The following is a 17792-nucleotide window of genomic DNA, read 5'->3' as shown; positions in this document are numbered from 1 at the left end:
ACAGGATCAATACTTGAGTCTCTCTCTGTGTTTTATCAGTTTTCAGAAATAACGCATTGATCCCCTTGCATGATCCATGGCAATGGATCTCAAGTGGGGGACATTGGACGATATCTGGGGACATTTTTGGTTGTCACAACTGGGGAGAGGGTGCTACTGGCATCCAATGGTTAGAGGCCAGGGGTGTTGCTAAATAGCCTTCCATACATCTCACAGCCCTCCAACCCAGAATAATCCATTCCAGAGCGTCAGCAGTGCCGCTGTTGAGAAACCCTGTACCGAGATGACCAAGGGGTATGGTTATTTTAATATCATTATGAACTCATGGCTTTAGACATATTTTCTATGTTTCATTTTGTGTAGTCATCCTCATTGATGTTCAAATTGTCCATCTCTGCTCAGAGAGAGGCTACTCAAGTTGATTCAAAAGACACAACCCCAGTGGTCTTAGACTTCCTGCTTCTCGTATGACAAGATGTTCCAGGCTCATCTTCTATATTTCTTGACGCAGACCTGAATTCAGTCTTTTCTCCGAGAAGCCCTAGTTCTTTTGAGTGGGAGATGGTACTTAGAGAGCTGAGCTCAGGGCCAGATAGGTACTCTTCTCACTCTCATCCTATGGGTCAGAAAATAAATTAAAATGAAGGAAATGTAAAACCTGAACATTTTTCATGAAAGCTTTTCCAGAATGTAATCGATACATCCTTGCCTTTGAAAAAAAAATTCTGAACATACTCTTTTTCGTGTGTGTGGTGTGTGTGTGTGTGGTACGCGGGCCTCTCACTGTTGTGGCCTCTCCCACTGCAGAGCACAGGCTCCGGACGCGCAGGCTCAGCGGCCATGGCTCACGGGCCGCTCCGCGGCATGTGGGATCTTTCCCGGACCGGGGCACGAACCCGTGTCCCCTGCATGGGCAGGCGGACTCTCAACCACTGCGCCACCAGGGAAGCCCTGAACATACTCTTAACTTTTCAAGTTGCTCTCAGTTTTACCTTTAGTAGGCTGGGGTTAGGATGTAGGAGTTCTCCCCAGTCAAGCAGGAATGTTACTCTTGTTCTATAGCCATGCTTTTCAAACTGTGTGGCAGGCCATTAAGAAGTTGTGAAATCAGTTTGGTGGACCTTGATAGATGATTTTTTGATAAAGTAGACCAGAATAGAAAACGTCACAGTATATCACGTGGATACTTAAAAGAACTGTGTATGCTGCAACAAGTTTTCTCAATCTTTCTCTCTCTCTCCCTCCCCCCCTCCTCTCTCTCTGACACACACACAGAGTAAACGTTGGATTGTAAGTTCAGCGTATTTCTTACTGTGGGTCACAGCCAAAAATTTGAGAAACCTTGTTCTACATCTTTACTACTCCATTTGTGGTCACCAGACCAGCATCATTGGCTTCAAACTGAGAGCTTGTTAGAAATGCAGACTCTCGGGTCCCACCCCAGATCCACTGAAGCTGAAACTGCGTTTTAGCAAGGTCCTCAGGGGGTTCTTAATGCGTGTGAAAGTGTGAGATCTGTGCTGGAGGGTGCTTGCCCCTGTGCTTTTTCAGAACTTTTTTTTTTCCCCCCGGTACGTGGGCCTCTCACTGCTGCGGCCTCTCCCACTGCGGAGCACAGGCTCCGGACGCGCAGGCTCAGCGGCCATGGCTCACGGGCCCAGCCGCTCCGCGGCATGTGGGATCCTCCCGGACCGGGGCACGAACCCGTGTCCCCTGCATCGGCAGGCGGACTCTCAACCACTGCACCACCAGGGAAGCCCCCAGAACTTATTTTTATAGTTTGTTTTTTCATGGCTAGCTGTCACCTCTTGAAACTGACCTTTGTACTTTCCCCTAGCAGCCTTCTCATGTTCAATTAAGAGGAAAGGTAGGCGAAATCACCAACTAAGGTGAGGGTCTGGCAGGATTCTTCCAATCCAAGAACATGGTATATCTCTCCATCTGTTGGTATCATCCTTAATTGCTTTCATCAGTGTCTTACAGTTTTCTGCATACAGGTCTCTTGTCTCCCTAGGTAGGTTTATTCCTAGGTATTTTATTCTTTCTGTTGCAGTGGTACATGGGAGTTTCCTTAATTTCTCTTTCAGATTGTTCATCATTAGTGAATTGGGAGGTTGGGATTGATATGTATACACTGATGTGTATAAAATGGATGACTAATAAGAACCTGCTGTACAAAAAAATAAATAAAGTAAAATTTAAAAAAATGGTTATGAAGAACCTAGGGGCAGGACAGGAATAAAGATGCAGCCATAGAGAATGGAATTGAGGACACGGGGAGGGGGAAGGGTAAGCTGGGACGAAGTGACAGAGTGGCATGGACATATATACACTACCAAATGTAAAATAGATAGCTAGTGGGAAGCAGCTGCATCGCATAGGGAGATCAGCTTGTGCTTTGTGACCACCTAGAGGGGATAGGGAGGGTGGGAGGGAGGGAGACGCAAGAGAGAGGAGATATGGGGATATATGTATATGTATAGCTGATTCACTTTGTTATAAAGCAGAAACTAACACACCATTGTAAAGCAATTATACTCCAATAAAGATAAAAAAAAAAGTCTGGCAGGATTCTCTCTGATAAAAATGAGAGCTTTCATGCTTACATTGAGGGATTTTTTTAAATTGGCTGTTCGGATAGAGGTAGAAAGAGACCAAAATCTACATGTAAAGCCTACTAAGGATTGTGAAGCCACAGACATACAGAAAGCTGCATTTTAGCCTGTTGTCAGACACTTTGAGGAAGTTACGTTTTATAATGTTCTATGACCCTTCGAGTCAGCAGAACTTCTGGACTGCTTGGTATAGCGTTGCTCATCGGAAAAAGATGAACAGAAGAAAAAAATATCACAGCCTCCAAATTCCTCGGTGTCCATTTGCATTTCAGGAGCAGCTCTCTTTGGGAAGTGATTTTGTTTTGCAAAAACAGCTTGAAAAGCTCCTCATACCCCCTTCACATGCACATATTTCTGAACAGAAAAAGCTTACAAAAACACCTAGACTTGGGGACATTCATGTACTTCCCAGCCACGTGTGTGATCATGTTCTGTCTCTGTACCTTTGCACGTGTGCTTTCTGCCTGCCGACCCCATCCTCATCCCCTCTGTATCCACCTTGCCAAGTGCTTCTCTTCCCAGCCGGGTCTTCTTCCTTCTGGGAAACCTTTCCTGAACCTTAAAAGTCTTTGTCATCTGAATCGCCGTGACACTTCGTATCTATAGACCTTTTTGATTTTTCCCTCGTAGGAGTACCTGGCACATAGTAAGTGCTCACAGATACTCATGAATGAGGTTATTTATCTACGTTTTATCTCCCATTGAAGTCTGTAGGCTACTTCTTCATCTAATTTTTTGTACCCCTGTCCCGGTGACCTATTTCCTGAGTTGGCCTATTGCTTTGCCCGTTTGCCGTGGAGAATGAAGTGAGAACCGGGTAGAAAGGTCTTCAGCAGTTCCTCATGGTTGCTTTTGAGGTGCTTTCTGAGCACAGCTCTCTGGAGAGCGTTCGGCTTGCAAAGTTGGTGATGGTTACTAAGAGGGAGTGGAGGTAGGAATGCGGTAGTGAATGAGCTGCTCTCAGGTTGAAATGGTGTCCTGCTGAGCCGCAGGATGGGGACTCCCGAGAACTGGGTGTTGCCTGCGTGTTCAGTCCAGGCAAAACATGTAACATATGTGCATCTGTTTCCTCTTCTGTAGAATAGGTATAAAAATACCTGCTTTGGGGCATTGCTGCCTAGTTGTAGAGAATAATAGATGCTAGCAAAAGGTCTCAGAGATCAAAACAACCAGGCTTTTCCAGCGGGGTGATTTGGTCCCCCAGGGGCCATTAGGCAGTGGCTAGAGATGTTTTTTTTTTTTTGTCCTCACAGCTGAGGGGAAGAGGGTGCTAGTGGCACCTAGTGAGTTGAGGCCAGGGATGCTGCTAAACATCCTACAGTGCACAGGAAGGGTCCCCCACAAAAAGAATTTTGTGCCCCCCAGTGACAGTAACCCTGAGGCTGAGAAAGCCTAGAGTGTTTTTCCCAAACTTAGTGAGACTTTTCTCTCTCTCTGAGGATATTAACCTAACGTGCTTTCTAAAATTATTTATTTATTTTTTTGTGGTTCAGACTATGGGGGCGCGGAGGGGAGTCTTCTTAGGTCGGGACTGACTTTAACTTTTTAACAAAACAAACACCCTCCCCATCCCTCCAAGCGTTGGTCTTGGTTCCTGGAGCCCTGTGGTCTGCAGGCTTTGGCCACCAATTGGTTTGTGTGACCTCCAAGAAGTCACTCAGAGGATGTTTGTTTGTTTCCACCTACAAAATGAGGACTTTTGGCTAAATGATCTCTCCCCACCAAATGTAAAGTGCTCTGACTGCCAACTTTGATTGGCTTCTCTTATGTTGGCCTTTAGGAGTAGGCCAGGAGCACGTGTCATACTGACATCTTTTCTGAGAAATAACTCTGTAGATCATGTACCTGTTTCAAGAGTAGCTTATTTAGCGGATGTGTTTGTGAAAAGGCAAGCAGTTTATCTTCGTGTGTGTGTGTGAGAGATGTCTAAAGGAGCAACAATTTAAACCAGAGGATCGCTCCGAACTTCAGATTTACGATTATTATTTCTGAGATTGTAACAGAGGGCCCTGCTTAAAGTTGAAACTTCTGAATTGATGACTTTCTTTGCCACTGGCTGAAAACGAAAGCAGAATGCGATCTTCTGAGCTCCAGAGAGAAGTGCTTTGTGCAGTCAAATAAATTATCTCTTGATGGGGACGCACTGCATTTCTGAGGACAGTCTGATTACACTCTAGAGGAACCAGAAGGCAAGGAGGGGGCTGCACAGAGACGTGGATGGCAGTGGGGGTGGGAGCATCTAGCCGGGTGTCCGACTGCAAAACGTGCTGCTGCTCGTCCTCGTTTCACAACGAAGATGATATCGTCAAAGTGTCTTTGCTCAAAGGAAGTTCCAGAATTAACCGTGAGAGTCCCCAGTAAGCAGAGACGGTTAGAAAGAGAACCTCTTCTCCTTCTGTTGGCAGAGTCAACCATGAAAAGGATGGGTTTTCTCTCCCCCGTATTTACAGCCGTGTTACCATATATGTTCCTGGGCTAGGGCGTCTTACTGAGGCGTGTGCTTCTCTGGAGGGAGTGTCCTTGGCCTCCAGCCAGGACATTGATCAAATGCTGGCAGCTCTTCCTTTTCCTGGGCATACTCTTGTTTTCCCTCTAAAAGGCCTCGTGGTTTTGCCTGGCTTTGCCCACCGGGGGGGCTGCTTGACCTAAAAGTGAAGTCATGCCATTTTGTGTTGTTGGCGGCTATGGTCCCCCCCGTGTGCCCCCCCCCCCAAGTCCCTGAGGTCTCTTGGACCTCCAGGTGCTTGTAAGTCTCTGTGCATAAGCCCGCTTCTTTGCAGCCTAACTTTAAAGGGTGCTTTATGATTTCATTCTTTTTAAACAGTCATTTTTAGAGCGAGCAGCAATAAAACCAGCACTGAAAGACTTTGGCGAAAGCCCTTTGTTTTGTAGGGGCTGGAGGTGATGTGGATATGCCAAGAAAGAGCAGGAAAAGCTGATGGATTTCCATTGGCTACGTTTTTCAGCAGAAGAATGACTTTCCAAGCGTACGGTGCTTTCAGGCCAAGTAGCAAAACTTGGGGTTCCATAGGTGTCGTGCAGTCATCTATTCTTCACTTGGCGGCGCTTGGGTGGTTTGGGTCTTACTTGGGGATAACATTCTGTAGGAGTTGGTGTTGGCATGTTCAGGTAAACGCATGTCACAGTGTGTCCCTTGTCTGCATTCATTGGGACTTGCTGGTTGATAGACTGATCTTCAACTGATCATAAGCCCATAAGCCCTCAATACGAGTAGCTTATGAGAGCAGAAAAGAGAGCAGATCAGAAGGTAGAATAACAGCACACAGGAATGTTTCCTGTGTCTTGCCTCCTGTGTGCTAAGTCCGTTATTTCCTTTCTTTGTGTTTAATCCTCAACACAGCTTTATGAGGTAAACCCTCAGGATCCCCATTCTGCAGATCAGTAGTTTGAGGCCCAGAAAGAGTAAGTGACTTGGTCAAGGTTCCGAACTTCCCATCACAGTTATAATAAAAGCCATGCCTTTTACCCTTGTGAAGTCCCACTAGCACAGGCTTCTCTTTTCTCTGACCTTGCCCAGTACTTTCCTCCTTTCCCCATGAATTCTCCCGACTTTGCACTGGTTTTCTGTTTCTTGAACGTGCCAAGCCCTTTTCTGCTGTAGGGCCTTTGTACTAGCTGTTGGCTCTGCCTAAAATGCCCTTCCGCCTGATTTCTTTTGCATGACTGCCTCTGTCTTGACTTTCAGGTCTTATTTACATGTCTCAACTTGTTCCCTGACCAGCCATAACTGATGTGATTGGGTGACAGTTTTAATTCTCGGCATAGTACTTATCATTGTCTGACTTGATGGTTTTATCTTTTTTGTTTGTTTACTGTCTTCACTAGAATATGTGTATCATGAGAGCAGGGACCAGGACTGTCTTATTTGACCTACATCCTCAGCACCTGGAGTAGGGGTAATATATAGTAGGTACTCAATGTGTCAAATAAAAAGGATTTAAGTTTCGAATCAAGGGGTCCTCTCTAAAGCCCTGGCTATTAAGTTGTATGGTTTGCATTTTAATCCTATTCTATTCAGTTTTTTATATTTATATGATATGAGTCCTAAGTACACGACCAGCCAGTGCCCGAGCAAATCTTAAAGAAAATTTGTAGCAGCAGTTTTTTCAAACTGTTGGGCCTCAAGAGCTCTTTACGTGCTTAAAAATTACTGAGGACCTCAAAGAACTTCTGTTGACATGAGTTATACCAATCTGTATTTATCATATTCAGAGTGAACCCTGAGAAAATTAACACAGAAAATATAAGAAATAGACCTATTGCATATTAACACAGTAACATATATTTTTAATAGACAATAACTATGTTTTCCAAAACAAAAAAAATTCAGTGAGAAGAGTGGCATTGTTTTACATTTTTGAAAATTGCTTTGAGATCTGGCTTAATAGAAGATAACTGGACTCACATACCTGCCTCTGCCTTGAGTCTCTTGTGACATCACATGTCTTGCAGCTTCTGGAAAATTCCACTGTACATGTATGACAGACTGAGTGAAAAGGCAAATGACACCTTGGTGTTCTTATGAAAATAGTTTTGACTTTGAAGATTCTCCAAAAGGGTCTTGGGAGCTCTCAGGGGTCCCAGGGGTACCATTAAGAGCCACTGGCTTATAGGATAGGTAGGTAATTTGGAAGCTTGCATGGTGGCATGGAACATTTGGGAGAGGAAAGCTTTCTGTTCGGAAATATATGCATGTTAATGCGTTTAAGCTGTTCCTGCAGAACAAAATTGCTTCCCAGCTAAAGCTCCTCCTGCATCGCAAAGGAACAGTGAGAACTTGGAAGCCAATGGTACTTGTGTTCATCTTTTTCAGATGAGCAGGATTACACCAACCAGTCCAGGAGTTCTGCAGTGGGAGGGGTCATTAAAAAATGGTAAAGCGCAGGTTCCTCTCCTCTCCATGTCTGAAAACAGTCACTGCAAATGCAACTTCCTTAATGGCTGTTACTCTACAACCCCTTACATTGGTTGTTCTTGCAGCTGTTGGCCTCGGATGAAGTTGTGTCCTGTGATAGAAATTAGATGGTCTCGAAGCATTAGTTTCCTCGGGTTCTGTCACAGCTAGTGTTAAAAGCATCAACGTGGAAGCTATTAGAAGTAGATGAGGGAAATTCCTGGCGGTCCAGTAGTTAGGACTCTGCACTTCCACTGCAGGGGGAATGGGTTCGATCCCTGGTTGGGGAACTAAGATCCCACATGCCTCGTGGCATGGCCAAAAAGAAAAGTAGATGAGGTATTCCATGTTAGTCAGTTTAAGTGTTTAAGTAGGGTAAATGGGTGCAAATCCAGGTCTCTGGGGAGTATTTTGCATGTGTCTTGGGTGATGTATACAATTGTCAAAATTAAAGTAAGTGGGCGGGAAAACACATGGGGCCGTTGGTCATCAGGAAGTGGGTGATGCACCAGGGGCGGGCATGACGGGGGTCTTCAGTGCCTGACACCAGGGCTTGGAAGGGCCGAATTTAAGAGGGCAGTGTCAGTGGGTTTCTTTTTGTCCCCTGATTACTGAAAGTCAGACTGTTCAGCCCTAAGGGCCAGGTGGCTTCATCTTAATGAAATACAAGAGGCTTGCTTCTACATGTTAATAAAAATGTGTGAGTCTGTGGTTTTGGGGTCTATTCACTGCCATAAAGTAATGATTCTGATTTCTTCCCTTGTTTGTCCACCTTGAGGATTAAATGATACCTTAGTTAACTTCTTGGTTAATGAAAGTGTTCTAACTTGGTCTCATTTCAGGAGTTGCTAACTTTTAAATTCTGAATTGTGTGTAGGCGAAAGTTGAGGGTTTTTTTTTTTTAGAAAAACGAATATAATGCAATTAGTTAAGTATGTGCAGGAAAAATAGATGGGAAAAATGACAATCAGTGAGGTTCTGCCACAAAGCTTTTAGCAAAAAAAAAAAAAAAAAAAAAAAAATTGGATTTCTTTCCTGTCTTGAGCTGTTTAAAATGAAATGAACATACTTCTTTTTCGATGAGGCTGTGCTTTAGCCTGTCTTCACACCCAAGTGGAAGAGGTTCTAAATATTGAATTATCATTCCTTTGAAGAGGTTTCCACCCTCCACCCCCGCCTTCCAGCAAGGGCCTGGTTTGATGTTAGAAGAAGGGAAAGTGGAGATGAAGTCTGGCTGTCTTGGGTATTTTGAATCTGGGGGCTGAGAAGCAGTACCTTGGATGACTTGTCCTACTGTTGGCCACTTAACGGGCCTGCAGAGGACTGAAACATTTCTGGGACCTTTGTTTATTTGAGTGTGTTTGCAGCAGTGCTGACAAAGTAAGAAGGATCTATCCAATAGAAGAATCACAAGTTATGGACAGAAGTGAGTGAAGACTTTGAAGGAAGAAAAGGGAACGTCTTCATTTCAGTCTCACTTGAAAATAAAAAAGTGAGCCCTTAGTAAGGGCCAGGTACTGGGCTGAGCACTTGGTGTGGATTATCTGGTTCTCCCCTCATGATGACCCTGCGAGATAGGAAGGGTGTTCACCGCACCTTTTTTTTTTTTTTCTTTTGCGGTACGCGGGCCTCTCACTGCTGTGGCCTCTCCCGTTGCGGAGCACAGGCTCCGGACGCGCAAGCTCAGCGGCCATGGCGCACGGGCCCAGCCGCTCCGCGGCATGTGGGATCTTCCCGGACCGAGGCACGAACCCGTGTCCCCTGCATCGGTAGGCGGACTCTCAACCACTGCGCCACCAGGGAAGCCCCCACCCCACCTCTTTTTATATGCACGAGGGAGTTGAAATTCAGAAGTTATGTAAATATCTTAAGAACACACAGCAGGGCTTCCGTGGTGGCGCAGTGGTTGAGAATCTGCCTGCTAATGCAGGGCACACGGGTTCGAGCCCTGGTCTGGGAGGATCCCACATGCCGTGGAGCAACTAGGCCTGTGAACCACAACTACTGAGCCTGCGCGTCTGGAGCCTGTGCTCCGCAACAAGAGAGGCCGCGATAGTGAGAGGCCCGCGCACCGCGATGAAGAGTGGCACCTGCTTGCCACAACTAGAGAAAGCCCTCGCACAGAAACGAAGACCCAACACAGCAAAAATAAATAAATAAATTAATAAACTCCTACCCCCAACATCTTCTTAAAAAAAAAACAAAAAACACACAGCAGCTAACTGATGATGCTGGGATTTGAATCCAGGTGTTCTGAGTCAATGTTTCTAGCCTTTCTGGACATATTAAGAGATGGTCAGTGGGAGAGGGGTACTTCTTTTCAGGGATGGAAGTTAGATATTTTGTTTCTGGCTCTCCAGATTTCTTATAGAACTCTGTTGAAAAGGGCCAGCAGGCCTGTATTCTCCATTCTTGATCCAACAGTATGAACTTGGCTTTAATTAGTTTTAGGAAAACAATCCCCTGAAAACCAGTGTAATTTCTTTTAGGCAGCAGACAAGTTGATACTGTAGTACATTGAACCCAAGTTCGACTGCTTGCCGTGTCCCAGGCACTGTACTAGGGACTGGGAGGCAGTGGGGAAGAATAATTTTGCTGTTCTTACTCTCATGGACTCACAGTCTAATGGTGAAGACAGGTAAACAAGCAACTAAGTGAACAGGTGATTTTAGGACAGTGGTAGTGGGCCCAGATGGGGTAATTGGGGTGCTATATAGAGAAGCGTATTGCCAACATATAACCCAGATTTGGGGTGTCCGAGAGGGCCTCCCAGAGGCAGTGACATCAAACTGGGACTGTAAAGGTGACTGGGAGTTAGCCACAGGGGGTGGTGGGGAGGCGAGGGGAGGAGTGTCAGGCAGCAGGAACGGCATATGCCAAGGCCTGGGGAACAGGGAGGCATACAGCATGTTGGGGAATCTGGAAGAGTTCATCATGGCTGGAGTGTAAAAGCAGTGTGGAGAGTACAGAGAGACGAGGAAGGAGAGGTAGACAGGGACCAGATTATGGAGAGCCCTGAAGAGATTTGGGAAGGTTTTAAGTAGACATGGTCTGGTTTATGCTTCTAGAAGGTCATACTGGCTGTGTGTGTAGAATAGATGCAGGGAGAAAGACAGATTCAGAGAGATGAATAGGAAGGGTTTATGGAGCCCACTTGAGAAATGGTAATGGCTGCAATTGGGTGGGGGAAGAGGAGTTCAAAAGAATTGGGGGAGTCAAGAAATATATTAAAGCTTAAACTCTGTAAGATTTGATGCCCATTAAACTTCTTCATTCATATATTTGACATACTTACTAAGCACCTACCATGTGGTAGGCACTGGTGATGGGAATGCAGTGGGTATGCAAAACGGATCCCAGACAGATCTGGGATTTAAGTAGGGCAAGGGATGAGATAGGGATGAGTGTGTTCTAGGCCCAAGGGAACAGCATGGGCAAAGGCCCTGTGACAGGGAAAAGGAGAGAGGGGAGACAGGAGATGTCACCAAACTCTGTGGAGGTAGATGATGTGAGTATGGAGGAGGAGAAGAGGGTTGGGCAGACAGGTGAGTTCTTTTTGGTACATTGAGATGCTGTGGGCATTTAGGAGCTGAATCCCAGTAGCTCTTGGCCATGAGACAGATTTGGGAATCCTCATCCTGGAGAAACCACTGGAGCCAGCAGAGTGGACAAGATGACCAGGCAGGTACAGAAAAGGCAAAGAGCAGCACAGATTCTGTGACCATGGATTTGGAAGGCCACCACCTCTGGTTTCTCTTCTCCAAGGAGATCTCTGAATTGGTGCATTCTTTTTTTCAGGCTTTACAGTGTTCTTTATATTTGTGGAAAGCTTGGTATGTCTGCTTTTCTGTGAACTCACATTGATTTTTTTAATTGAAGTATGATTCACATACAAAAAATGATAACCCTTTTAAAGTATACAATTCAGTAGGACTTCCCTGGCAGTCCAGTGGCTAAGACTCCATGCTTCCACTGCAGGGGGCACGGGTTTGATCCCCGGTCTGGGAACTAAGATCCCACATGCCATGTGGCACGGCCAAGGGAAAAAAAAAGTATACAATTCAATGCTTTTGAGTATTGAATTGGCGCATTTTTATTCCCATCTTGCTTACCAATAGAATCCGACATCCCTTTTCTTTATAGTTTGCTCAGGGAACAGTTTCAGAGGACAGTGAATTGAAGCTGGGCCAGCAGGTGATGTGAGGCTCAGCAAAGCCACCACGGCTCCATCTGCCTGAGGATGTCACAGAGGCAGTAGTAATCCACCTTTCTCCACCGTGGTCGAGCCTCCCTGGGGGGATCCTGTTTTAGAAGGTGCATCAGCTGGTTAGAGCAGTGGTAGGAGGCGGAGGTGGTCTAGAGATGGCTTCTGTAGATTGCATGATTTACTTCCTGCCGAGTACTTTGGTGGGTGCTTTATAAACACAATCGTATTGAGCCCCTGACCACCTGCTGAAGGAGGTACTCTTACTATCCCCCTTTTATAGATGGGAAAAGCGAGGCTTGGGGAAGTTATGGATCTGGCCTGAAGCCGTGCAGTGATGAGCTGGCAGAGCTGGGGTTGGAACCCTGGCTCTTGAGGCCAGGTGCTGTCAGGAACAGGGGAGGATGCTGATGCTTTGCAATCAGAAGCCATGTCTTAAGGAGAAATCAGATAGGGAGCATTCACGTATTCAGAGGTCTTTGAGCATCAGAAGACAGATCAATAGCAAAAATTCTGGGAGGCGTTTGTCCTTGTGTCGGGGGGGGACAAGGGCAGGAGTGTCTTCTGACTAGGCTGTTTGAACCTAGGGTAGACCTCATTGCCAGGTGTTCAAGCAGAAGCGCAGACTATACCTAGGCGAGATGGGGGGTGGGGTGGGATGGGGGGAGTTCTATTATTGGGCAAGAGATGGAATTACAGGCTTTGCAGGGTTGCTTCTGCCATTTATTCTATGATTCTGTGTATTTGGAAAGGCCAGAATGTTCTGTGGTTGGGAGTTGAGTATAATTCTGCATTGTTCAGCTTTTTCTCAAGGGGTGAATTAGGGAGGATAATTATCTTCCCTAAAGTGAAATGTATCATCATGGGTCATACAGGAGTTCATTTGTTGATACCCAGCTGACTTTTTATGCAGGGGATCCTTTCCTTTGCTGAGTTTAAATTTTTAAAAAAATTATTAATTTTCCAGTTTTATTGAGATACTTGACATATAATATTGTATAAGTTTAAGGTGTACAACATAATGATATATGTATATTTTGTGAAATGATTACCACAATAAGTTTAGTTAATATCTGTCTCCATACATAGTTAAAACATTTTTTCCTTGTGATAAGAACTTTTAAGATCTACTCTCTTAGCAACTTTCAAATATACAATACACTATTGTTAACTGTAGTTGTCATGTTGTACATTATATGCCCAGAACTTACATAATGAACAGAGAAAGTTTAATATAAAGAATTCTTTTATTTATTTATTTATTTTTTTGCGGTATGCGGGCCTCTCACTGTTGTGGCCTCTCCCATTGTGGAGCGCAGGCTCCGGGGCCATGGCTCACGGGCCCAGCCGCTCCGCGGCATGTGGGATCCTCCCGGACCGGGTCACGAACCCATGTCCCCTGCATCAGCAGGTGGACTCTCAACCACTGCGCCACCAGGGAAGCCCCTTTTTATTTTTTAAATTGAGGTATAGTAAATTTATAATATTATATAAGTTTCATTTATACAATATAGTGATTCATAATTTTGAAGCCCAAGAATCATCCAGAATTCCACCTCACCTCATTAAAAAAATAATGAAAAATAGCTAGCATTGAGCAGTGAAAGTCTGCCAGCCCCTGTACTGGGCACTTTGCATGTACCATTTCATCTATTCCTCAACTCCTTGAAGTATATATTATCCCCATTTTACAGATGGGGAAAGGAAAGCAGAGAGGTTTAAGTGCCCTGGATGACAGTGGTGGACTAAAAATAATAGTTAGTAGGCCAAGAGACAGTTGGAGCTCTGGAGCTGACCACCTGGGCTTGTTTTCATAGATGTCTGGTGACCAATTCAGAGTTCGTTAGCAAAGAGCCCTAGGTGTCCATATAGTGTTTGATGTACCAGGGTCATGCAGCTGAACTGCAGGTTGGCCCGGGCTCTGTTTTTCCCTTAGGTGATCCCCAGCCACTGTGTGAGTGACACAGGAGCCCTGGGTACAGCTGTGAAGAGTTTGCAGGCACAAGTGGTCCAGGATCAGATAAAGAGGCAGGCTCTCCCACCCTGCTTCTAAACAACAGGAAGTCTTCCATAAGATTGCTCCCAGGCCCATGGCACCGGCTGACTTTCCACCTCCTCCCCTCCAGGCCCCAGAGGCCTGTTCTGTTGACTATCCTGGCCTTTGTTTTTACTTCCAGGACATCAGTGATGATTGCACCAGAACCTCTCCTCCCCTCCCCCCTCCTCCCCCTCCTCTGCCTCCTCCCCTCCTCCCCTCCTCCTCCCTCTCCTCCCTCCCTTCCCCTCCCCTCCTCCTCCTCCCCCTCCTCCCCCTCCTCCCCCTCCTCCCCCTCCTCCTCCTCCTCCTCCCTTTCCTCCCCCTCCCTCGCCCTTCTCCTCTCCCTCCACTTGACTAATGGTAGGTGACGGGAAACCTCCAAAGATTTCCAGCCAGACCAGGGAGGCTCTGCCTGGTCCTTTGTGACGGTACTTATTGTTTGAGACCCTGGGGAAGAATCTGTCCCTGCCCTCGCCTCCCCCCACCCCCCGCCCCCGGCCTTTTTAAAATTGGGACCCCTGGCAGATTGCTCAGTAGAGGATCATTAACAGTGTGGATGTATTGGCCTGCGTTTTCTGGGGGAAATGTAAAGTATGCCTAAAGTTTATTTGTTCAACTATCTACTCAATAAGCATGTTGGTGAGGAAGAAGATACTTAAATTTTTTCCCTATCAAAATGTTATGTGGCGACGGTAGAAAAATTAGGAAATACCAAAGTAGAAAAATGAGCAAATAGAATTGTGCACATAAAAGAAAATCAGTTCTCCATAGTCTTGTCACCCAAAGAATAAGAATGGTTAACATTTTAATCCATGTTCCAGGTATCACCGTTGAACAGTTCTGTTTACCAGTCATGTAGACCAGGATTATAACCTGGGCCTTCCTGCTTGTTAATTATATGTGGCTTGGCCATCTTAACCTCTTTGTAGCTCAGTTTCCCAACAGCAAAATGGGAATAATGGTAGCGCCTGCCTCATGCTGTGGTCCTGAGGATTTGAGAACATTTGTAAAGCTCTCAGTACAATGGTGGGCATGATAATGCTTGCCAAATGCTAGCCATTATTATTGGAAACGGTCGTAATGCAGAACCTTGCTGCACGAGTGTGGTCCAGACATCTACTGCAATTATCAACTGCAGGCAACGTTGAGTATGTCATGCTTTGTCATTCCAGAACACTGAATTTTGTCCACTTCTTCCCATTAAGGGCCTGAAACTTTTAGTAAGGTGACCAGGTGGTGCTGAAAGTTCAGTGAATAACAGTCATACTCCTATTTCCTGGCCTGGTCTCCACTGGGGCCAAATACTCATTCAAAGGCCAAGCCCGAAAGGAGAGTCAGTCACAGCAGACAAGGCCCCTTGCCCTCTTGCCTGAGCACGTACCTGCTCTCCTGCGTTCAGCAACTTCCCAGTGTCCTTCTGGGAGGTCGAAGTGTGCAGACACAAATTTGGTCTGACTCAAAATTCAAACAGAACTTGTTTCCCAGTAATCAGTTCCAGAAGTACACTGACTTCCTGACCCTTTATGATGAAACTTTTATATATAAGCACATAAGGGAAATATTAATGCCCCTTAGTGGTTTTCATTTGTGCAGCTTTGGGGGATGTTGTTTAAAACATTGGTTTGCCTTTAGGTATAAAATATCCAGTTAGGAAGAAATGACAGGATGATAGCCTCGATTCTGGAGAGGGGGACTTGGCAATCTGTCCCTCTTGCATGTTGTCTGTCTTTCCCCAAGGTCCAGAGATGCTGGCTCTTCTGTTTGAGAGTTTGTGTTCTCAGCTGCCGTCTCTCTTTATACATAAGTTCAAGGCAGTGCTCTTTATCTCTCTTGTAACATCTTGGTTGTTGGGGGGGATACATGAGTTTTTCCTTGCTGTTTCTCAGAAGCAGTGAACTGAGGTTCTTTAATGGTTTGTTTTCTTACCTGCCGCTCCTGCTAAGGTAGGAGAAATGCTTCCTGAGGTTTCCTGCTCATCATTGCTGCATACTAATTCTGAAAAGAAAACTTGGCACCCAGAAAGCAATTTCAGGAGAGTATGCTTTTCCACGCCCTTACAACTCTTGTGGCTTTGCGGGAGGAATGCTTTCTGGCAAGGAATCTTGAGTAAAGAGATGGGCAAAGATGTTTAAGGGGGTCTGGGTTTGGAGGAGAGGTCTGGGGAAGACCTAGGTGACCCTGAACGTTTACACACCAGGTGCCTGAGGAAATGATGGGGAGGTACTGCGGTCCACACCAGCGCACACTCTTCCCACAAAACTGAGATTGTTTCTTTTTTTTTTTTTTTTTTTGTGGTACACGGCCCTCTCACTGTTGTGGCCTCTCCCGTTGTGGAGCACAGGCTCCGGACGTGCAGGCTCAGTGGCCATGGCTCACGGGCCCAGCCGCTCTGCGGCATGTGGGATCCTCCCGGAGTGGGGCACGAACCCGTGTCCCTTGCATCGGCAGGCGGGCTCTCAGCCACTGTGCCACTAGGGAAGCCCCTGAGATTGTTTCTTAGATGTCAATTTAGTTTTTTACAATTGGCTCCCACTCCTCAATATTTCTGGCTCTGATGAAAGCTGTTTCTATGAGTCATGTCAATATTTTCTTTGATATTTGTGTGTGTGTGTGTGTGTGTGTGTGTCTACTAGGCTGTGTAGAGATTTCCTGAATTTAAGAGCATTTTCTAGGACTGCCCCTTAACTAGCTGTGTGCGTTCCTGACCAAGGTTCTTAAGCGACCTCAACCTTACTCTTCTTAATTGCATTGGGAAGGGTTTGGACCAGGTGCTAAGATTCTTTCTCCCTCTGCAAGTGTTTCTTGGTGAAGTATGAGAAGGAAGGACCCTGGAATAGCATTTGGGTGAAGTGTGTAGGTTGTTGAATTCTTAAAAGGCTGCCAGAGCTTTGTGGTATTTATTACTAGGTTTCCTCTTATTAATTTCATTTTGTTGCTTTGGCACCTCAGCCCAGGCACTACTGGACCCAAGTTTTATACCAGGTGTTTCCTTCTGACTGAACATTCCCTGAGGCAGATTAAATATGTTAATGTTTCATAAGTCAGACTTTCCAACTCCTCAGCACTGCAGCGTTCTTGGCTGACTTCCTGCTCTCTTAATATTCACTATTTATTATCGAGGGTCTTCAACTTGGAGAATTGGATCCAGGCATGGTTTTGTTAGAAACAAGCATTACTGTGGTTGGAATATCCTGAAATTAAAGAATATGTGGGAAAAATGTGGTTGCAGATGTCCTGCTTGGCTCAGTGAATTGCCTGCCTGTCACACTCCCATTTAAATTTGACTTTTAAGTAGGCCGCTTTGGAAAATTGAGCGAAGCCAATTTTCAGTGACTTTCCCACCCCCCCCACCCCCCCACCCCCGAGCATTTCTTTCCTTCTAATAATGTTGCATATTTTACTTTGTCTAGGATTCTCAAGAAAGCCATGTCTGACAAGATGTCTAGTTTCCTTCATATCGGAGACATTTGTTCTCTGTACGCCGAGGGATCGACCAATGGATTTATTAGCACCTTGGGGTAAGAGCACTTGGTTTCTTGTGTGGCAGGATTTGTTTAAGACGTCATAACATCAGCTTAAAAACTGATTTTTCTAGGACAAGAATGTTTCCATTTTACTGGCTTTTCCAGCAGTGGTTGGAATCATGAATATCAAATCTCACGTTAACCAAGTATAACATCTTACACAAAAGTACTGTTTTCTTGTCAGTTCTGCAAGAGTGAAACATCATTAGTTAGGACTCTGTTAATTCAGAATTTATTATAATTTCCTCTTTTTTCATATGTCAAGGGGAAAGTGTTAAGTATGTGGGATGAATTTTAAGATTAATATTTACAGACCCCAAGGAAGTGCTTTAGCTTCGTAAGAGCTCTTATTTTTAAATGGTGACTTATTTGTTGTACAAGCAAAGACCAGAACTTATCAGATGCTTATCTCTCTTCTTCGAAGCAGAACTTTTCCTACTTCAAGTTGCTGTGTGCCTCTGAAAGTTACAAATTGCACAAAGTTCTTTAAATCAGA

General features: G+C 45.3%; 1 protein-coding gene across 1 annotated transcript in view; it reads left to right on the top strand.

Moving 5' to 3' along the window:
• ITPR1 (inositol 1,4,5-trisphosphate receptor type 1) overlaps window positions 1-17792 on the top strand; it is a 318159-nt gene that overhangs the window by 7582 nt on the left and 292785 nt on the right. The window contains exon 3 of the mRNA XM_060161317.1: window positions 17183-17290. Coding sequence (XP_060017300.1) covers window positions 17199-17290 — 92 coding nt within the window. The 5' untranslated portion in view covers window positions 17183-17198. The remainder of the gene's footprint in view (window positions 1-17182; window positions 17291-17792) is intronic.

This window comes from Lagenorhynchus albirostris, chromosome 10 (assembly GCF_949774975.1).
Source record: "Lagenorhynchus albirostris chromosome 10, mLagAlb1.1, whole genome shotgun sequence".
NCBI classification, from domain to species: Eukaryota; Metazoa; Chordata; class Mammalia; order Artiodactyla; family Delphinidae; genus Lagenorhynchus; species Lagenorhynchus albirostris.
The sequence above is the reverse complement of the archived record's forward strand: the minus strand, read 5'-3'. Positions and strand labels throughout refer to the sequence as shown.